Source organism: Garra rufa, chromosome 11, assembly GCF_049309525.1.
Source record: "Garra rufa chromosome 11, GarRuf1.0, whole genome shotgun sequence".
In the NCBI taxonomy this organism is placed as follows: domain Eukaryota; kingdom Metazoa; phylum Chordata; class Actinopteri; order Cypriniformes; family Cyprinidae; genus Garra; species Garra rufa.
In genome coordinates, this window is record NC_133371.1 from 37,248,756 (window position 1) to 37,271,976 (window position 23,221).

Consider the following 23,221-nt stretch of genomic DNA (forward strand, 5'->3'; position numbering starts at 1 on the left):
GCAGAGGTCCTGAAAAAGAAGGGCCAACACTGCAAATACTGACTCTTTGCATAAATGTCATGTAATTGTCGATAAAAGCCTTTGAAACGTATGAAGTGCTTGTAATTATATTTCAGTACATAACAGAAACAACTGAAACAAAGATCTAAAAGCAGTTGAGCAGCAAACTTTGTGAGAACTAATATTTGTGTCATTCTCAAAACTTTTGGCCACGACTGTAGGTGTCTTCAGGAGAAAAAGTGAATGTACATTACTCAGCAGATGACCCAAGCCCAAACCACCTGCCAAAGAGATGTCCGAGTCAGGCCTTAGTCTGTTTAAGCTGTAAAACAAAAACTGTTGACAAATAGAGTTGCCAACCTAAGAATGAAATGTTTTAATAATAATTTTTTTGTACAGTGTGTGTATATATCAGAGGGAGAGAAAATTAAGAAAAAAACACTCATTAATGTTAACTTTATGTTTACACAATTGATAGAGATGAAAATATACATATATATTTGCACAGTACTGCTTCAGATTAAAAATTAAATTAAGTGCATGGGGGTAGCTGCCTTTTCAGTTCAGTCCGTACCTCTGGATGTAACAGAATTACTTGTCTAAGTAATTGTCACTTATTTAAGTTGGAAGTCCCCATCACAAACTATAGTGCCACCCCCGCTATAATGTGTGTATCATCTTTGTTAGGCTCTGTTTTGGTGTCCAAAGAATCCAAACTGGACGGTGTGTCATCCTGTCTGCTGACTTTATGTGTAGGGCAGAAGGGCACATATTTGGTCCATGCGAAAGAAGAGAGGCAGCTATTAATTCCAAAGGGCAGCCCGTACACATCATCACTTTCTAAGGTGTTGTCTGACTCATTTTGGTGGGCCTTTTTCCATGCAGTAATGCCTCGTTCCCGTTTCGTTCCTGCCGGAATAATAAACAGACTGTTATTGCACAGTCTTAAAAGGTACTTGATGAGTCAGATTTATTCAATAAAATGTATTACTTTTCCTGATATTTACTCACCCCCATGTCATCCAACATGTTCATGTCTTTCTTTCTTCAGTCAAAAAGAAATAAAGGTTTTTGAGGAAACATTCCAGGATTTTTGGGTTGAAGGTCCAAATTGCAGTTTCCAATCAGCTTCAAAAGGCTCTACACAATCCCAGCCGAGGAATAAGAGTCTTATCTAGCGAAGCAAATGACCATGTTCTAAAAAAATTTTTAACACTTTTATACTTTTTAGTCTTGCACTAGCTCTAGAAAGGTCACAAGACGTAGGCGGAAGTACCAACCCAGTGTCTACAAAGCAAACGTTTAAAGAAAGTCAAATGTCCTTTACAAAAAAAGGTGAAACAACAATGTCGGACAATTTTGAAGTTGGAGGAGAAAAGTTGGAGGCCCTAGGTCCGTGTACGTTGTGTTAATTTGTTTTTGAATTTAAGACGAAATAAGCAGAAATGAGAAAACGGTTCCTTTATTCGTTTTTTCATTTGTTCAGAAAACGGAAAAACAAAATTTTGGCTTGATTTTTCGTTTTTTTGGTTCACAGGTAGAAAACGGATAAACGTCTTCAAAATTTTTCAAAATCACGTTTTCCACATGTGGGCGGTTACAAGACGCCCCTTTACGCCGATTGGCCAACCAAATCCGGACAGGTGACGCCATCCATTGTTCGTTCAACAAAATAAAAGACTATTATTTATTTATTTTCATTTTTTAATTGCAGTCTTTGAAACAACGAACATACAAGGATAATATCATTAATTGCATCAAAATATAATAAACTAAGACACTTAAAAAAAATAAGAAAATAGAAAAAGCTATAAGAAAATCACATACATATAAGTATATGTAGTTAAAAATTATTCAAACAAAAGATTTAAGGCTTTAAAATAATTCACAGCTTGGTTCGTGTTATTTCTTGTTTCTTTTAACAAATCAGGTTGCTATGCCTGTTTCTAATAAAATAAGTTTAAAAAAGTATTATATTTTTTTCAACACAATGATGGCTTTCTTCTGTTCAACCTATTTCGTTTCATAGAAATATTTATTTCATAAATATTAATCTGCACGTTTTATTTTTTAAATCTGACAGCGCAAAGAACAACAGATCAGTGTTCAGCCAAGCGTAAATACACAGCAGTCATAACTTTTCTTTTAGACATGCTCAGTTATGGACTTGCGATGGTAAGTGCAAATACTGTAATGCAAATCGGCTGAAGGTACTTTTTGGACAGTACACAGACGAAGAACTAACTGGACGCACATTGGAGAGATTTTGTGAGAATTTGTTAATAAAAAGTACATAAATTATTTATTTTTTTTTTTTTGAAAATGACCCATCGTTTCGCTAGACAAGACCCTCTTTCCTCGGCTGGAATCATGTAGAGCCCTTTGAAGCTGTTTTGAAACTGCAGAGAAAAATCCTAGAATGTTTTCCTCAAAAACCTTTCAAATGAAGAATCAAAGACATGACATCCTGGATGACTTGGTTGTGAGTAAATGATCAGGAATTTTTTATTCTGGAAGTGAACTAATTCTTTAAAATTATGCTTTTGGGTAGAAAGAATAATAATCTAAATTGAACATTTTTGGTTGGAATAATGATAAGCACAGTTATTGAAGCAGATTATTAGCAGAACTCACCAGGTATGGTGTTATCAAGGAGAAATCCAAAGAATCCTCCAACAAACATACTGGTTGTCAGAAGCACTTGAAGTACATGGTCCAGTTCAACAACTCCTAATACAGAAAGTAAGAAAGCACAAAAATGACTTTGAATGCAGACATTGTGTTGACAGCAGATGTGTCTGTATCTATAAACAGCCTGCATGTGCTTTTTCAATATTGATAATAGTTTATATACCTGTTGCTATGGATGTTGGGTTTTTTATTATCCAATTGGGAATAGCAAGCCCAGTGAACATGGAGAATCCAAAGATGAAAATGTTGCGTGAAGAGTTCATGTCTGTATACTATTAAAAATGGAAATCAGTCATATTAATTATATATTATATGAATAAATGGTATTGTATACTGTCGTATTGCTTTTTGCATTAACCATACTCATTCTACCTGTAGACTTGAAACACCAGCAGCCGTAATGACCCCGAACATGACCAGAAACATTCCTCCAACAACAGGTGTTGGTATTGTAGTAAATATGGCTCCAATTTTTCCAAAGATGCCCATTATAATCATTACAAAGCCACTGCACACAATCACCATGCGACTACCAACCTGCAAAAGTTGAAAGGTTTCTCTTGTTTGTTGTCATAAAACATGCCAAGCAATCTCTCTCTCTCTCTCTCTCTCAAAAAAAAACAAACAAATAGATAGTAGTGTTGTAAGCCTATCCAATCATTGTAAAGTAAAATCAAATTACATTTTGGCTGGTAAAACTTATTGTCAAACTTTGTACCTTAGTGATACCCAAGGCTCCTACATTTTCACTGTAGGAGGTGGTTCCATTTCCTGTTCCCCAGGCACCTGCCAGAAGACACCCAATGCCTTCAATGCCAATGCCCCTGTTGATGGCATGTCTTGGTGGTGGTGGGGCACCAGATAATCTGGCACAGGCATGATAATCACCCACTGACTCGATCATGGAGGATATGACCCCTGCTAGGATTCCAAAAACTCCTGCCAGACTAACAGTTGGCACTCCCCATTGACCTAGGAATATAGTTACATAGCCATAAGTAAATCATTATATACAAACAATTTTAACTACCTGAAATGATACTTCTGATAATACAACTGCAATAATAGATTATGCTATGACCTTATAAATATTTTATTGCTCTTAATTGTTCTGGTAAAAATACCTGGATAAGGAAATCTGAACCAAGGTGCCCTGCTAATGATGTCTCCTTTAATGTCAGTCCTAGCTAGATAGCCATATTTATCAGGATCTTTGGGCAGGACATTGTAGATCGTCAGCAGGTAGCAAATCAACCAAGACAGAGTGATTCCTAGCAGGACCTGAGGAAACACACTTTGCTTATAAATGTATTTTTATGGAGCATTATTATTTAGAAAACAGATTTACCAGACTTACAGGCAGAATCTGAAATACGTAAATCCTGGTGGTGTGAAGTTTCTTGGCTTTGGTGTATTTGGGGAACGGGATGGCAATATGGCGAAGATACTGTGAGAAAATCACAATCAAACACGTCGTCCTGTGGAGGACAATGAAACTGTGTTACGGCTCTGTGTCCGATTAAGTTTAAAAGAGCAATGTTTTAAGAAATTAATATTAAACTTTTCATATAAATGAACCAATTTACAAAAAATGTCCTTTTTAGTAATTTAATGTAGTTACCTAAAAGCAAAAAATATAAAAAGTGTTCTTTCCTATAGTCTACTATAGTTTAATTTTTGATTAAAGAATTAATTCACTTCCAGAATTTATTCACCCCTATGTCATCCAAGATGTTCTTGTCTTTCTTTCTTCAGTGGAAAATAAATTAAGGTTTTTGAGGAAAACATTCCAGGACTTTTCTCCATATAGTGGACTTCAATGGTGCCCAATGTGTTAAAGGTCCACATTGCATTTTCAATGCAGCTTTAAAGGGCTCTATACGATCCCAGCTGAGGAATAAGGGTCTTATCTAGCGAAACAATCAGTAATTTTCTTAAAAAACTAAGCATTTATATATTTTTAACCACAAATGCTTGCACTAGCTCTGTGGTGCACATGAGCATCTTCACGCATTGCGTAATCATGTCGGAAAAGTCACATATAGTTCTTTGTCTGTGTACTTTTGTTCAAAAATGTAGGCTAGGGTTAAAAAATCTACAATACATTTACAATATTTTATTTTCTTCTCCAACAAAACCTTTGTTTTACCTTTTACCTTACAGGGCATTTGACTTTCTTTGCATGATCACTTTGTAAACACTGAGTCGGTACTGTCGCGTATGTTACACATACATGATTACATAATGCGTGAGGCTGAGCTAGTGCAAGATGAGCATTTGTGGTTAAAAAGTATATAAATGTAATTTTTGTTTAGAAAATGGCAGATTTTTTCACTAGACAAGACCCTCATTGCTTAGCTGGGATCGACCCTTTGAAGCTGCATTGAAACTGCAGTTTGGACCTTCAACCCATTGGCTCCCATTGAAGTCCACTATATGGAGAAAACTCCTGGAATGCTTTTCTTAAAAACATCTTGGGTGACGTGGGGGTGACTACATTATCATGAAATTTTTATTCTGAAAGTAAACTAATCCTTTAATGATATGAATATTGAGAAGTACACACATGGCAGAGATGCCCCAGTGATGTCCTGCGTTCATGCCAGCGGAGTCAAACAGCGATAGGCCGATTAGTGAAATAGTTGGAGCGATGGTCAAAGGGCCAATAAAACGCATGAACAGGCCAATTAGACCAGAGAATCCCACCAGCACTTGGAATAGGGAGCCCACCATGATTGAGCCTTGTATCTGTGAAGAGAGGACAACAGAAACTGTATTTTAGCATGCATTTTACACATGGACTATTGAACGTGTCAGTTGTGTTGCTGTCTATGCAGGGTCAGAAAGCTCTCGGGTTTAATCAAAACTATCTTAATTTGTGTTCTATAGATGAAGGTCTTACGGGTTTGGAACAACATGAGGGTGAGTAATTAATGACAGAATTTTCATTTTTGGGTGAACTATCCCTTTAAGTGTGGTTTAAGTGTCAAAATTACTTTTCGGATCCACTCTATATATGTTAATGAGTCCTGTCATATATATAGTTTTTGAGATACTCACCACTTGTATTCGACTTTGCCAAACATTAATGAACTCAGGTGAGGAGGTGTTGACCAGACTGGAGTTCTGTGTCCAAGCTGGACAGGTCCATTCAGGCATTGATAGCAAAGCCATGGTGGGCGACAGGAGTGTAAAAGTTCCACCCTGGAGAATGGGTAACCTTGCATTAGGAAAAAAAAGAGCCTTGTCACTAAAAGTCTACCTTTTGTTGTTGTTATTTCTGTTCAAGAAGTACATAGGTTATTCTGACTTGTAATGTTGAGATGTCTTTACCACCCACTACATTGCAATTCAATTCATTAGATGAATTTCACATTCAAATCCTGTTGTCAACCCTCATCTTATTTTCAACCCTCCTAGACTAAAAAGCCTAGACTAGACTAAAACGTCTGCATAAAAATGCAAGTCTTTAAAAGTGAAAAAGGACAACCCAGTAACTATGTTTTGTTAACCCTTTCTCTGCAAGCATGTGATTATGTGAAAGGGGATCTTATTATAATATTACCACCCCTTATTCTGCAAGTTTCCACCTAAGGTGGTGTCATTTAGTTTTCACAAGTGATGGTGAAAGTTCAGTCAAAGCATGCTAACTGTTCTGTCTTTGGCTGAGAACAGAACACTATTTAGAGTCCCAGCCTCAGAGGAGACATGACTAATATAAACATGCGATTTCTTTCAAGCTGTTTACCTTCACAGACATAACCAACTGTTTTGGTAACTCATTTGTGTTTTTAACATAAACTTGTGTGTATTTGACAGTTTAAGCGCAAAAAGACATGAAAGAGAACTTAGTTTAGTACTCACATGCCATGTTACAGCTGCTTTCTTTTGAATGTTTGCGCTCAAAAAACGATATCAGATGTTTTCTGGCTTTAAAACGCATGATTTTAGCGTGATAGATGTGATAATCAAAACCAGACAGATGTTTTTAGGCAGAGTATCCAAGGTACGAGTAGTAAAGGCACAACCGTTTTTTGGAAAATGGGGCAGGGGGACAGCAGTTCATTTGCATTTAAAGAGATTTAAACGGTGTGTTTCTGCTTCCACTCAAAATGGGCATTTTCAAAATTATATAATAAATGATCTGTGGGGTATTTTGAGCTGAAACTTCAGGGGACACCTGAGACTTATATTACATATTGTAAAAAAGAGGCATAATACATCTATTTTAACCCATCTTAGCAGGTCATAAACAATGTAAAGCTGTTGTATGTTGTTAATAGATAAGATTTATGGCACTGTTATAGTATACAATGATTTTATTGTACAAGTTAACATCTAGAGTCATTTATGTGTTTACATTGGATCTTGCACCAAATCAGTTACACCTGCAAAAGGTAATTCAAATGGTTTTAGGGGGTGTTTAGACATTTTTGTTGAACTAATTATAAACTAATTCTACTGCTTTACAAAAAAGGGAGGTTCACAGTTGAGAGGCATGAGGAATGTGGATTTAAAATGTGCTGAACTTCATGTTCATAAGATGGAAAATTCCTAATCCTATTACGTTTTTTAGCTTCTGCAGGAATAACTCTGAAGTCCCTCTGAAGCACAGACCTTTGCCTTGGTTCTGGCACTTTTTGAATGCTGTTATTTTCCTATAAAACACATGACTTTGCCAAGAGTGATAAAAGTAACCATACCTCACTCCAAAAGTGACCTGCAGTAAGGTGCACACCCCGGACACAAAGAAGATAGTGCTGATAAGGTGACTTTGCGTGAGACTGTCATGCTGTAGACAAAGGCCCTGAGACAGTATCAGAGGTATGGCTATGATGCCTCCAAAAGCTGTAAGATAGTGCTGTCAGGGAGATAGAGAGAAATCATTATGTACTTATAGGGGGGCGATATGACCAAAATCTTATATCACAATCTGAGTCATTTTATTCTACAGTAATGGTATATGTTTCAAGTTCAAGTTTACTTTATTTATATAGCACATTTCCAACAGCCACAAGACTGACCAAAGTGCTTTACACTTAGAAACATCCACAATAAAAATTTAAAGGAAACAAGACACATAATTAAGAAAAGGAGTAAACAAAAAAGACCTAATAGGCCATTGAAAACAAGTGAGTTTTTAAAAGTGATTTAAAAATAGTCAGAATATATCAAATATAGTTATGTTTGCTTTGAATAAGGTCTTTATGATATTACAATTTTCGATTCCATAGAAATTTCTCAATTCTTGTCACCAGTGTCAATATCACAAAAATCGGAAAAAAAAACCCTGAAATAAGTAAATAAGTAAACAGTCAGCAATTAAATAAGACAAACTTCATTTCAAGTGATAGGGCAAAAAATATACACATACACATAAATATATTGTATTAGTGATCAAATGTATAAAAACACTGCATATTCTCCACTGTGTAAATTGAATATTTCTTTATATTAAAGTTAAAAAAGGTGATTTAGTCAAGAGCAGTGAAAGATTTTCTCTCTTTTGTTGTTTGATTATCATGAATGACAGACAGCAGGAATGCTGCTGTCACTTTAAGAGCTGCCCGGATCCAATATACTGTTACACGTGTGTTTTCTTTCTCAGCTGTTTGCTTTCACTAAAGATCTAAATTACTGTTCATGAGTACTGTAAAAATAAAAAAAGTTGTTTCAACAAAGTAAGCATTCATGCTGCCCTAAAATTGTAAGTTTAGACACCGTGAAATGTTAAGTTGTACTACATGAAATTATTCGTCCATATTACGGCAGCAAACTTCCTTGACTATTACGCCGGAATGGAAGTGTAGTTCCTAATCTTATCAGCCTAGAAAATTGAAGCTTTGCATTTCCACCGGTCTTAGTACACGATATAACTACAGAAGAGTCAAGTTTTAAATAGGACAAATATCGAAACTCGTTGGTCATTTTTGAACGTGATGCTATTGGTCTAATAGGATTCAATGATCTATGCTAAGCTATGCTAAAAGTTATATCGCCAGAACAGGAGAACGGCTGAATGGATTTCAAAACGGTAAAACTCAACTTATTAACTCGGGGGGAGTTGGAGAATGAGCCTATTTCCAAAAAAAGTGGAGTGTTCCTTTAACAGATGAAAAGATACTAATGTTACGACAAAGATAATGCCTTCCTCAGCAGACATTCTAATGTTCATGGAAACGAGACGAGACTGATCTAAATAATGAAAGCTGTATCAGATGCATGTACCTCAATCACACTCGCTCAGTCCATCTCTCTCTCATAATACTCTACATGATAGACTAAGCTTTTACTGCAGTAATACAATAAGCTTACATTCCTTTGTTACTAGTTTTAAATTGACATTTTGGAATTAGTAACGGAGGCTTGGGCTCAGCAGTTTAACTGTCAAACTTTGATTTGAATCCATGGCAGAAGGTAGTAGTTTGCACAAAAGAGGACTTTAAAAGACTATTGACTTTAAAAGACTATTGTTATTTTGTTTATGTATTTACATACTCATGTTGTCGAACTGTTGTATAAATGCAATATCATATGAGTAGATGTGAGATATGGCTGTATATGGGCATGTTGAGATTACCTATGGCTGAATCACAGCAGTGCCAGTATACAGCCCTCGCATCTACTCATGTGATATTGCTTATATAACCATTTTAAATGTGGGTCTAGGTTTTTGGAACACACTGACACTGTGGTTTGGTTTCACCTGTACATTGAAATTGTTTTTTATTGATTCTGATTAATCAAGACTGATAGTGATTGCCACTTACCTGAATCCCCAAAAAGATGCAAAGGTACCATGGTGGGATATCTGTGACACAGTATGCCAGCTTGTTACTGTCTCCCTCCTCTGAGAAATGATCGCTTCCATTTTTATTCTCCGGTAACTCACAGAAACGGTCTACACCATCAACCTGAAGTCAAAAAACACAAAATCAGTTTTTGACCTGGCAGTTTTTAATCAACGACCTTTCTTAATTCCATCAATTTTATGTTGCACATATAAATATTATTTGAGTGTTTTTAAGAAGATTTATATGTTTTTGATTGATCATTATGAAAATTATTTCTTTCATAATTTTTGTTTAACAAATGAAATATTACATAAGCATGAGTGGTAAACACACACACACTGCCTTAGTTACGCGTTCCAGTCACTAAAACATTGAGCATGACCACAATAACACATGAGTAACACATGCGTTATCAAGACTGATAAGAATTTTTGGTTACAACCCCGATCATAAAAAGTAATTATGACATGCCATAGATTTTTATAATCTTACATCTTACATCCTGGCAAAAGTCTGCCATAACTTTAGAATTACCCAATGAAAACAAAACCTATTACACACCCATGATCACAGTACATTCAAATTTAAAGTCTCTATATTCAATCTGTGCACTTCCAGAAATTCTATGTCTAATTTAAAAAAAGAAATAAGTAATCCTATCTAAAATCTATGTGTGTTAATAGAGGTTACTCACAGTAAATGCGTAGTTGTCCAACCCGTCACTGTTTTTCTCTGGAGCCATGAGTGTGAAGGCAGAAGACAGTGTAAAATTGTCAATGGGATCTCTAATAAGAGAGAGGACAAGAGAGAGGAGAAAGGAGGGGCAAAAACAGAGACACGGGACTTGGTTTTGGGATGCTGCCGCTGATTGTAAATGCTATGGGACCTATCAGCTGCTCATGTGAACTCAATTACACCTCAACTAGCAGGCAGCTGACCACAGCCACGTGCTGCTCTGGATTTTGGCTTAGAAATACACACTAACACACGCAAATGTGCACCAGTGCTTTAGCATGCATGTTAATCACCATGCAATGCATCTTCAAAGTCTTTCTTGCTTAGAAGAGAATAATGTATTACTTATTTCAGGGCAAGGGTCCTTTTTAATGTTGTTGAATGATTGCTGGGTTTACATAGTAACTTGGTTTTAGGTTTATTATAGTGTAAACTGAATGTATATACTGAAATAAATTAAATTAAAATAAAATAATTTTTTGTTACACTTTATTTCAGCTAGTTGCCAAAACAGCATTTTTCATTTTTCTGTTTAACCTGTAAAAATGTAAATGACAAAAACATAAATAAACTTCAAGTAAAATTAGAAAATATCAGAAAACACTAAAATATTGTTATATCATATAATATATTTTATATATAGTATATATATATAGTATAATACATATGACAAGAACTCAGAGTTAAACTGTCATACCAAATTCATCTTGATAATCACAAATGAATTACAGTCTAATCAAAATTTATTCAGACACCTTCAAAATTTCTCATTTTATCACAGTTTATTCGCTATAGTTTAGAAAATGGTAATAAAAAATGACAAGAACTCAAGAGTTAAACTGTGTCAGAACAAATTAATCTTGATAATGTCAGATAACTTTAATAGAAAGCTATATAACAAAACATAGTCAAGTGTCAAATCAAACTTTTGTTCCCAGTTGTTTTTTTAATACATTTTACTGGTGGTCCACTGTATGAAGTATTTATGGGTATAAAATGTCACAGTTTACTTTATTTTGTTATTCTTACTTACATAAATGAAATATAATGTCCTGTACCCACTAGTAAAAAAATATCAAAAATTATATCTGGTGTCTGAATAATTTATTGGTTTGACTGTACAGTATGTATACCTGTAGTCAAGTCTTTAAGTTATGTGCCTGCAAAAATAAACCTTAGTATGAGAAACATTCACTAGAGTAAAACATGTGAAAATCAGCTGCTTTCTTCTTGTGTAAATTATTTAGTTTGCTTACTGGATGTACTGCAAAGATTAATGAAAATAATGGTTTTACATTCTGGTAAAGCTCTCTAAACCAGGCCCAAATTTCCCAAATACTATGCATCACATGTCTCTCATTTTAGAGATTTATTTGAGATAGCGACAGGACAAACCTAATCATCCAATCATTCTTTCATCAGATCCAACCGGTTGTGTGCCTGGTTGGCTGCTATCTTTAGATTCAGTCATTCTGGTGAACATAAGTGCATTCCTTTCATTAGAAAATATTAAGACATGCACTTACCTTAACGGACATTCCTCGGATGAAATGAATCTCACTGTTTTGAAAGTCCCATCCTGTAGTAAATGATTGCGAAAGGAGGTTTTCCAGATAATGAACATGTGATCTTTCACCTCTTTTACCACATGCGTAATGATGTGCTTGATTTCCTGGCCAATCCAATTATTGTGTTTGTAGGTGTGCCGCCACAGTCTGAGAAAACCAAATCACATGCAGGCTCGTGAAAAAACTGACATTCAGAAGTACAGTGCTGTTTCTTTATCCTTATAATCTACTTGGACATGCTTTATTCAAGTGCTTTCTGTCACATTCAATTCTGCATTCAGTGAAGTGTGGCAGAGGCTATTTAGCTTATTGTCAAATATCTTACTTTTAGTAATAAGTGATTGTTTTAATAACAGGAACAGTGATTTCCAATTGCAAAGTTATTAGTTATAGCTTCATGTCTCAACTATAGACACTTTTATAGTTTATATTTGTTTTGGAACTGGGACCTGTGATGTTAGTGGCCTTAAAGTTGATGGGTAATTTTATAGCTTTCAGAATATTTAGGATTACAGCTCAGATTTAATGGTTAGGATTTGGTTACAACTTTCACACACCTTTATACAATGGATCTGCATGAAGTTTCATGCAGTCATTCTTGATTACTGTGTTTTTAAATGTAATTTATAAAGATTGGACTTTCAAAGAGCGTCTAGCCAATACACATTTAAACAATGCATGAATAAACAGTGAAATAGCCTTTTGAATGTGATATTTTCATGTCTGGAAATCACGTTTTGCTCATAATTACTCTTTAAGAATATCATTGATTTACTTGTCCAGCAGGTGGCGCAAAAGCGTTTAAATTGTGCATGTTTTCATCGTCAATAACATTCAGTCAAGGTTAGCCCTAATAATAATCTAACATAAGGACAAGAAAAATGTTTTGCAGATTTATGCACATCACCAGTCCAAAGTAAACAGTAATATTCTTTATGTTTTTTTTTAAATAAGTCCCTTCTGCTCACCAAGTCCTCATTTATTTGTAAAAACTGTAAAATTTCGAAATATTTTTACTATTTAATTTTTATTTGAATATATTTAAAAATTTAATTTATTCCTCTAATCAAAGCTAAATTTTCAGCATCATTACTTCAGTGTTCAGTGTCACACGATCCTTCAGAAATCATTCTAATATGCTGATTTGCTGTTCAATAAGTTTTTTTTATTATAACTATTACCAATATTTTTAAAAGTTGAGTACATTTGACATTTTTTTTAGGATTCTTTGATGAATAGAAAAAATAGAAAGCATTTATCTGAAATAAAAAGCTTTTATAACATTATACACTATACTCTTCTAAAGCTTGGAGTTGGTATATAGGCCTATATAGGGCCTATTGTTATATATACATTTGGTGAAAAAAAATGATAGGAATTAATTTCTATTAATCAAACTTGAAAAAACGTAATAATATGTTTTGAAGCAGCAAATCATAATATTAGAATGATTTTTGAAGAATCATGTGACTGGTGTCATGATGCTAAAATTCAGCTTAAAGTACACAGTATCACAGGAATAAAGTACTGTACATTTTAAAATATATTAATATAGAAACTGTGATTTTAAATAGTAAAAATATTTCACATTTTACTGGTTTTGCTGTACTTTGGATCAAATAAATGCAAGCTTGGTGAGCAGAAGAGACTTCTAAAAAAAAAAATCTTACTGTTCAAAAACTTTTGACTGGTAGTGTAGCTGAGAATTTCTGAAATGACATAACAATGACAATAATATTAAAAATAATAATGAACTTATAATAATAATAATAACTTCTGTCCAGTAGCCTATTAAAACTTTTAGTCTATTATTGATATATAACTAATTATAATTAACATCAATATTTTTCTATTAATCTTTACATAGCCTTTACTACTAATAATATACAGTAATAAAACGACGGTGCAAATGATGAGGGGCGGGGTATGAATGACGTCACATATTGGGAGACAGAATCAACTTCTGCTCACTTTGCATTCCGGGTAGATGGCGCCGCTTTTCCTCAAAACGTTTTAAGTCGGAAACGAAAAATATGTGTTTGATGGATGGAACATTAGTGCAGTTTATCACAGCACTATTTAGCTACAATGAAGAACTCAAGTGTAGTTCATATGCCTCTCGTGTAAACATCGTTTAAGCATCAGCAAACAGGAGGCGCATCGGGTGGACGGACTGCAGCATCCACCTGAATCTCCTCATCAGCCTCCGCCTCTCTCAGAGCGCCAGAGTGACGGGAACGGAGAACGCAGAGATTACACCCGACCGGAGAAAGGAGGCTATGGCAGCCGATGGAGGATGCGGGGAATCGGTGGATCATTACCAGGCCGAGGTGGAGAGGCTGACCCGAGAGCTCGCAGAGGCGAACCGGGAGAAGATCCGGGCTGCGGAATGCGGTCTAGTGGTGCTGGAAGAGAACCAGACGCTCAAGCAGCAGTACTTGGAGCTGGAGACCGAGCAGGACGCTCTGAAACAGGAGCTAGAGCAGCTGCAGGAGGTAAACACAGCTCGGATGGTCTAATATACAGTATATATGTAGTGTGTTTACGCATGTATGTGTGTACGATATATATGAAAATGAGGAAGATGTGTTTAATTTTATACCAGTATGCATGTACATAATGCACACACATGTATGTAATATTTTCTATGTAGCTGAACCTGTCTTTCACTGTATTGTATGTATGTTTTAAAATATTTTATTTAATTGTCAAGTGGGGATTAATTATGGTATCACAGATTTATTATGAAGAATCTTTGGTGTGTCAGGTTCATTTTATTGTTTTTTTTTTGTTTTTTTTTCCTGAGTTTCTTTACATCCTTAATTATAAGTATAATGAGGCAAATGGACTATACTGTAACTATCCAAAGCGGACACCCTTTGCTGTTTTGTAGCTGTAGGCTATACGATCAACCAAAGTGTAACATATCTGGGATAAATGGAGTCTTTTAGAGAGGTGAAATGATGAAGAGACAGGGATGAAATGAGAGAGATTTTGAGAGGAAATTGAGACTAAAATAGATGGAATAGGATACTTTCTGACTGCTGTAGTAATTCAGGAACTGTGGTTGCACTTATTTATCCATGGTCAGTGTTAATGATGATGACTTGTAGAGGGGCAGGGTGTTGAATAGTGAAATCTGAAAGTTCCTTATAATATGTCATAATCGATGGTTGTTTTGTTGTATTAATCTCAGGAAATGTTTTATATATATATTTATTTGTGTAAGTCTCACCAAGGCAGCATTTATGTGTACCTGAATCTTTTAGCATCATTACTCCAGTCACTGTTATATTCTGGTTTGCTGCTCAAAAACGTTTATTATTATTATTATTATTATTATTGTTATGGTGAAAACAGCTGAGTAGATTTTCTTCAGATTTATTTGATGAATAGAAAGTTCAAAAGAACAGCATTTATCTGAAATAAAAGTCTTTTGTAACAGTATAAATGTCTTTTTGATCACTTTTGATCAATTTAAAGCATTATTGCTAAATAAAAGTATTAATTTCTATCATTTCTTTACCAAACAATTTTTACAAAAGCTTTTTATTTCAGATAAATGCTGATATTTGAATCTTTCTATTCATCAAAGAATTCTAAAATAATGTACTTAACTGTTTTAAATACTGATAATAATAATAATAATAATAAATAATAACAATAATAATAAGAAGAAATGTTTCTTGAACAGCAAACCAGCATATTAGAATGATTTCTGAAGGATCATGTGACACCGAAGACTGGCGTAATGATGCTGATAGCTTTGATCACAGGAATAAATTACATTTTAAAATATATATTCAAATAGAAAGCAGTAATTTTAAAAAGTAAAAATACTTCACAATATTACCTCTTTTGCTGTATTTTTGATCAAATAAATGCAGGCGTGGTGAGCCGAAGATACTTTAAAAAAAAACATTAAAAATCATACTGTTCAAAAACTTTTGAACATATTAACTTGTATGATAAAAAAGGTACATTAAAGCAGAGTAGTCTGACCATTTGATTTTTGTTTAGATGTCCTCAGTGTTGTATAATAAAGATCAAAGTCTGACTCAAATTTATTTTCAGATGATAACACATACAAATATTATTTCATGTTACTTGGACCAGTTTTATTTCAAAGTCTTATTTCAATGTGTCTTAATTATTTTATGATTGCTCTTGTGTTCCCTAATTTTCCCTAAACGCTCCTGAAGTAAAGCACACTGGAACGCCAACGACTGTGACTAACGGGTCTTTGTTTAGCTTGACAATGTGCATGAATGCTTATCTCAGACACTTACTGTTATTCACTGACAACAGTCATTTGCAGTAAATTATTGTCATAAAATTGTGTCAGTAATTGCACTTTCTCATGGCAGCTCCCCCTAGATTAGACTAGTCTGCCCTGTGGGCTTGTCTTTAATTAACTCTATCATGCAAATCATGATATAGCTTGTTGCCCCAAAATCTGGGTCAGTTTGATATCATTTGGGTTCATTGTATCAATTAGTTTGGAATTGCATAGAACTGTGCAGCATCTGTTAGTTATTTGCAATGCATTATTATTGTTTATCTATTCAGATTTAATTTCAGAAAGGCGTTTCCTTCATGTTCATTTAGGAAAACTTTGAGTACCGACAGTGCAGACAGTTTAAATGTTGATTTATCTTCTAAGTTTCATAGTACAATCAATAATGCACATCTGTTTTGCTTCTTGCCTTTCGGATAGTATCTCTATCTCTGTTTTTGTTCAAAGCATCTGTGCTGTTTATAATAGAGTCTGTCTGCGGCTGATAGTCTCGTGAAGGGCACGAGTCCTGGAGGTGATATTTCCTCTCGAGGATTGACCTGCTGTATTTGGTCTCTTTTCTCCTTATCTGTCTACATTTCTCCTATATTCTGATGAATATTAAACAGAATGTGAAAGACCACACTGCACTATTTGCCTTTGGGCTCCCAGCTCAATTCCTTAGAGAGCTTTGACAGAATTTACATGCAAATCAGATTTTCTGAATGTGCAAAAGGAAGGAAATGCCATATGAAATCTTTTTGAGAGACACATTCACATATTTGCACCTTATTGGTTTGAATTTAGAAGTTGTATGATTCCCATTTGTGACCCTGGACCACAAAACCAAGTCAATCTTATGAGATAAGGATGTATACATTATCTGAAAGCTGCATAAATAAGCTTGATTTGTTAGGATAGGACAATATTTGGCTGAGATGCAACTATTAAAAAAATCTGAAATCTGAGGGTGCAAAATATGGCAGTTTCATAGTTTATCAAATTTTTTTTCCTTGACTGTGACTTAATGTGAATCAAAATGCATTAAAAAAGTTGCGGAACCAGTGCCACTCCATTTTCATAATAATCCAAACAAGCATGTTACATGTAAAATGAGATTTTGATGTAAATTATATGGTTTGATTTCAAAATTTAAAGCAAAAACAGAATGGTCTTGCCTTAGCTTTGTCTCATTTTGCTACTTAAAAGAACTGCATGATACAAAAACAGCTAATGGGCTGAGTGAGAACGCAAATTAACTCTCTGCCAGCAGGTGGCGCTTATGAAACAGCAGCAATACAGTGTTTTACCTGCTAGAAACAAAGCACAATAATCACTGATGCTCCAGAAGGAAAAGCGAAGCATTAAAAGCCAGGGGTGTAAACGTTTGAACAGAATGATGTGTACATTTTTCTTATTTTGCCTAAATATCATAGTTTGTTTTGTTTTTTTTTTGTACTGCCCATAAGACAAAATTAGTTAAAATTACCCTGATCTTCAAATTCAAAAAGTTTAAAAGGTTTCATCCTCGGCTATTAATGCGTCTTGTTCCCTTTTGAAGCAGCAGTGAGCGTTTGAACCTTCTGTAATAGTTCCATATGGGTCCCTCAGTTGTCCTCAGTGTGAAAAGATGGATCTCAAAATCATACAGTCTTTGTTGGAAATGGTTTAAATACACAAAAATGATGAAACACCAAAGAACTTGTGGGACCTAAACGATTTTTCTGAAGTACAACAGGCAGTTTAACTGTTCAGGACAAATAAAGGCCTCATGAACAACTAAATCACTAAACAAAAAAAAAGCAAATCTGTGGAACATTCAGGTAACAACACAGTATTAAGAAACAAACTTTTGAAAGGGGTCATTTTTATAAATTCAACTATTATTTTCTCTTGTGGACTAACATCTTTTATGTGAAAAATTTTATTCAGGTCAGTACTAAATAAAAAAGTAACATGCATTTTGTATGATCTCTCTTATTTGGTATAATAATGAACATTTTTCAGATTATGCAAGGTTTATGTAAACTTTTGACCTCAACTGTATTTGTGAACATATTTTAGTGCATGGTTGGTCCTTTGTTCTATTTATAAAGTCAGAATTACTATTAGAATGTATCAATCCGTTGTTAATCTTGTTAAATGGAACACAAAGAATTAGATAATTGTTAGAATTTGGCCATTGGAAAACAGGTCAGTGCCATTAGTTTATTAAATGTTGCCAAAAATGAAAAACAGTATTAACCCAAAACCCAGCTTAAAAGGATAGTTACCTTTATGTCATTTTAAACCTGTATGACTTTCTTTTTCTGCACAACACAGAAGGTATTTTGATTGTTTGAAGTGTTTCATGCACATAATGAAAGTCAGTGGGGTCCAAAACATGTTAGAAAAGGAAATACATTATCTTCAGTTAACTAAATGAGTAAAATGGTTTCACTGTTATGCATTTGTTTTTTAATCCATTTGTGTTTAAACCGCAAATAGAGCTCAAAATGTTTTTCGATCCCTAAGGAAACAGTGGAAATAGACTGTTGAGTGTTTTATGGTTACAAATGGAGGGTGTGTGTACTTGAACAGTAGTGCCCTACAGTTCTGTTTCCACTGAAATGCTCTTGATGTGACTTGATCTAAAGTGATAAGACAGGAAAATCTATGATTTTTGGGAGATTCTGCACATCTCATATCTGAGCTTTTACTCTTGTGTGGCCTTCACAGTTAATACAAATGTGTCAGAGAGTTTACATTTATATTTTACATCAACAGAATTCAAATTGAATGTGCATTCCCTAAATAATGCATTCCCTAGGAGTTGAACCCATGACCTTGGTGTTGCTGGCATTATGTATTTTGAAACTGTAACCTTGAACATGAAGCTGCTCAAAGTCATAGATCTATAGGCCACTTCCTTATTAAAGCTATATATAGAAAGCAGTTAGGATGGCAGTAAACAAACTAAGAATGTAAGTAGTACTGAAAAGTTAGGGTTTAAATAGAGTAGTAACTCTGAACTCTTTGAGTCTCGTCCTCCGTAATTGTCAGGCCTCTTTTAAATACTCACAAAAGGGCACAGAGCATTTCTAGGTCATCCATATGGAGTCATAAATCTGCCTGTCCTAGACTGAGAAAGGAAAGGAAAAGTGATGTAGTAAGAGACAGACAGAAGGATGCGGTAGAAAAGAGTCTTGTAGGACTCCTGCCTGCCTCCCCCTCGCAACATCAGCAGGGGTTCAAGGAGCTGATCGATAAAGACTGGTTGTACAGGCCCTAGTTTTTCTGCCCAGCCCCCATAGTATAACCTCTTGGCACAAAAGACCTCATCTCTCAAGATTCCCCAGTGGTGGGAGATATTGATTTGAGTCACTGATGCTCTGATGCAAATGATTATTGCATTGTGAGCCAGCACCACACTCCAAATTAATACCAATAAACAGCAATTTCACTGCTACTACAGAGAGAAAAGCTAATTAATTATGTAGTTACAGGGGAGCATGACTATTTCATGGCTTATTTTTAGGAGTAAGGATTTAGATAAAAGTATCTGCTAAATGCATACATTTATCTGAAATCTTCTTCCCAATTCTCTTTTTTTTCAATTATAATCTTTTGAGATAAATGTTGTAGTAATCAAAAAAGAATGTATAATTAATTTGAATTATGAAAAATATACATTTTAAGAACGATTTATTGAAAGTTCAACAAAAATAAGTTTTTAGATACCTATAAAATCTGTTTTATTTCTGTACTGTATTTCTTTAAAAAAAAAATTTGGTATTTCTTTTGATTTTGTGGTTGTATGTTATGCATTTGTGTTAGTGATTGTGAAACACTTTGGGCAACAGATGTTGCGTTAAATGTGCTATATAAATAAAAAAAATCAGTCTAATCAATTTAATTAATAAAACTTTAACAATTAAAGTCATTATTATTTTTTCTAATAATAGGGCTCTAATTATTTATTTATTGGAAATTCTGTTTTCTCTCAAGTTTTTCTGCATTTGTGATTTAATGCAAATTAATTATTAAAATGGTGATCAAAGGAACATTTTAATCTAGTTTAATTCAACTTATAAAACAAATGAAAATGTTACAATTCCTTTTACTGAAAAACAGAGGTTTACTGTTAAAATGCAAGAAATTACTGTATTTATTATTATTAATTTTATTATTAACATTATTATAAGTACACTACTAGTCAAAAGTTTTTGAACAGTAAGATTTTTCAAAGAAGTCTCTTTTGCTCACCAAGCCTGCATTTATTTGATCAAAGTACAGCAAAAACAGTACAATTTTGAAATATTTCTATTTATAATAACTGTTTTCTATTTGAATATATTTTCAAATGTACTTTATTCCTGTGATTTCAAAGCTGAATTTTTACCATAATTTTTCCAGTCACAAGATCCTTTAGAAATCATTCTAACATTCTGATTTGCTGCTCAAAAATGATGCTCAAAAATGATCTTTAGATCTTTCTATTCATCAAAGAATCCTTTAAAATTGTACCCAACTGTTTTAAATATTGTTAACAATGATAAAAAAAAATTCTTGAACAGCAAATTGAAAACAGCAAAATTTGAAGCGAAAAGACTGGAGTAATGATGCTGAAAATGTAGCTTTGATCGCAGGAATAAATTACATTTTAAAATAGATTCAAATAGAAAACAGTTATTTTAAAAAGTAGAAATATTTCAAAATTTTACTGTTCTTGCTGTACTTTAGATCAAATACATGCAGGCTTGGTGAGCAGAAGAGACTTCTTTAAAAAACTTTTAAAAATCTTACATTCTGGTAGTGTCATAATTTTTCCAAGTTAAACCAACTTTTTATTTTGACAGTTGTTGTCAAAACCTTTGAGGTTTTGTGTATGACTGGATTCCATGATTCTATCCATGTTTTCTGCCTTGCAGAAATAATAGGGCCCTATGAATGTAAACTTTGGTGGTGCATAATGATACCTCAAATTATGCATCCGGTTGAGCTTGGTAATAGTTTTCGCATAATGACGGATGAATTATGAATTGGTTCAGTAAGAAAGCCACATTACAACCACCAAGCAACAATGCTCTATGTCCTGCTGGAATTGAGTGTAATTGACGCTAATTGATGCATCGACTTGTTTGGCAACACTCACATTTGGGCCATTGGGCCACTAAGAACTAGAGTTTGCAGCCTGCCAACAAAAACAACAGAAAATGAAGGTGAAAACAACAACAATAGTTATTCAAGGAACTGTCATTTGAAAGAGTGTAAAGTAAAAAAAACAGTGCTGTCCTCTGCAGGTCAGGTAAAGTATTACAAAGCAGTCAGTATGTACTGTATATCCGTACAATTTTGTGATCAATGGAGTATACTTAAAAGGCTAGTAAGCTTGGCTGTCTGTGTACATTTTTCTTTTTGCTGTCTTTAGTGATTTGAGTTTCAGAGAGAGAAAATATCAAACAGTAGTGGCTCTACAGAACTGGTGTGGTTTAAGGCCTGTACCTTTTACATCTCTCAGTGCTAGAACCCTGCACAGTTCTTCACTGTTTATTTCTGCTGCAGTGAGACTTTGGGAAAGAGCCGGTCTGCTTTACCCAGGGGTGTGTGTATTGATTGTTGCTTTACTTCAGCTTTCTAGACTGCGACTTCACTGGCTGCAGTAACTGTGGGCTCTGACAATGAAATAAATAAAGTCTGTACTCTGTACTGTGCTCATACAAGGCGGTTATATCTGTTTCAGCCAGTTGGAGAATATAGACTCTATATCTCTTATTTGATCTCCCTCTAAGTGTGACAAATCCGTTCGCTGCCTTATAGAGTGTATCATGGTCATCAGCACATTTGCTGTACTTATCTCTCTTTGTACAAGTATTTCTACACACATACAGTTGAAGTCAAAAGTTTACATACACCTTACAGAATCTGCAAAATGTTAATTATTTAATACATTTGATTCTTAATATTGGGTTGTTACCTGAATGATCTACAGTTGTGTTTGTTGTTTTTTTTGTTTGTTTAGTGATAGTTGTTCATGAGTCCCTTGTTTGTCCTGAACAGTTAAACTGCCCACTGTTTTCACAAAAATCCTTCAGGTCCCTCAAATTCAAATTTTTCAGCATTTTTGTGTATTTGAACCCTTTCCAACAATGACTGTATGATTTTGAGATCCATCTTTTCACACTGAGGACAACTGAGGGACTCATATGCAACTATTACAGAAGGCTCAAACACTTACTGATGCTCCAGAAGAAAAAAACGATGCCAGGGGTTAAAACTTTTTTACATTTGAAGATCAAGGTAAATGTAACTTATTTTGTCTTCTGGGAAACAAGTATCTTCTTTAGCTTCTGAAGGTCAGTACTAAATGAAAAAAGTATGATATTTAGGCAAAATAAGATTTTCATTTTGTTCAAAAGTTTACACCCCCGGCTCTTAATGCATCGTGTTTCCTTTTGAAGCATCAGTGAGCATTTGAACCTTCTGTAATAGTTGCATATGAGTCCCTCAGTTGTCCTCAGTGTGAAAAGATGGATCTCAAAATCATACAGTCACTGTCGGAAAGGGTTTAAATTTACAAAAATGCTGAAAGACCAAAGAATTTGTGGGACCTCAAGGATTGTTCTGAAGAAAAGCGGGCAGTTTAACTGTTCAGACTGAACAAGGGACTTATGAACAACTATCACTAAACCAAACAAAAACACAGCTGTGGATCATTCAGGTAACAACACAGTGTTAAGAATCACGTGTGTGTAAACTTTTGAACAGGGTCATTTTTTTTTATAAATTCAACTATTATTTTCTGTATGTTAAATATATGTTAACATCTTTTATGTGAAGTGTCTTATTCAAATCCGTACTAAATAAACTAATAACATGCATTTTGTATGATCCCTCTTATTTTGGTAAAATAATGATCATTTTGCAGATTCTGCAAGGTGTATGTAAACTTTTGACATCAACTGTAGATGAGCAGTATCGCAGGATTATATTGATATAATTCATAGGCGTCTGATGTCTAACACCATGTCTACAATGGAAATGTCAGAGGTGCACTAGAATGTGTATTTACAACAAATTAGTTGTGAATCAAGAAAGCAACATGAAAATCAATTTTAGGAAGTAGTTTGCACAAAAAAAAGACAATGTGATATGGCTGTATATCAGCACACTGTGCC

The 23,221-nt window shown here is 34.4% G+C and overlaps 2 protein-coding genes across 2 annotated transcripts in view; one reads left to right on the top strand and one right to left on the bottom strand.

Moving 5' to 3' along the window:
• Positions 1-441: 441 nt before the first annotated feature.
• slc23a4 (solute carrier family 23 member 4) lies at positions 442-10,588 on the bottom strand. The gene is made up of 12 exons (XM_073850730.1): positions 10,180-10,588; positions 9,462-9,605; positions 7,395-7,552; positions 5,752-5,911; positions 5,258-5,439; positions 4,049-4,169; positions 3,816-3,972; positions 3,410-3,663; positions 3,064-3,228; positions 2,855-2,963; positions 2,635-2,730; positions 442-909 (listed from the first exon to the last, which is right to left on the bottom strand). The coding sequence occupies exons 1-12, from the start codon at positions 10,225-10,227 to the stop codon at positions 644-646; spliced, it is 1,860 nt and encodes a 619-aa protein (XP_073706831.1). The 5' UTR covers positions 10,228-10,588; the 3' UTR covers positions 442-643.
• Positions 10,589-13,756: 3,168 nt separating this feature from the next.
• Positions 13,757-23,221, top strand: part of bicd1a (bicaudal D homolog 1a) — a 34,698-nt gene continuing 25,233 nt past the window's right edge. Inside the window, exon 1 of the mRNA XM_073850204.1 lies at positions 13,757-14,283. Within this exon, the coding sequence (XP_073706305.1) occupies positions 14,068-14,283 (216 nt within the window). The 5' untranslated portion in view covers positions 13,757-14,067. The remainder of the gene's footprint in view (positions 14,284-23,221) is intronic.

Coding starts and splice junctions, on each gene's coding strand:
- slc23a4 (XM_073850730.1), bottom strand. CDS start 10,227: ATGGCTCCAGAGAAAAACAGTGACGGGTTGGACAACTACGCATTTACT. Junction 5,912..7,394: donor CAGGTCACTTTTGGAGTGAG/GTATGGTTACTT, acceptor TCCTAATGCAAG/GTTACCCATTCTCCAGGGTG. Junction 2,731..2,854: donor CCCAACATCCATAGCAACAG/GTATATAAACTA, acceptor TTTCTGTATTAG/GAGTTGTTGAACTGGACCAT.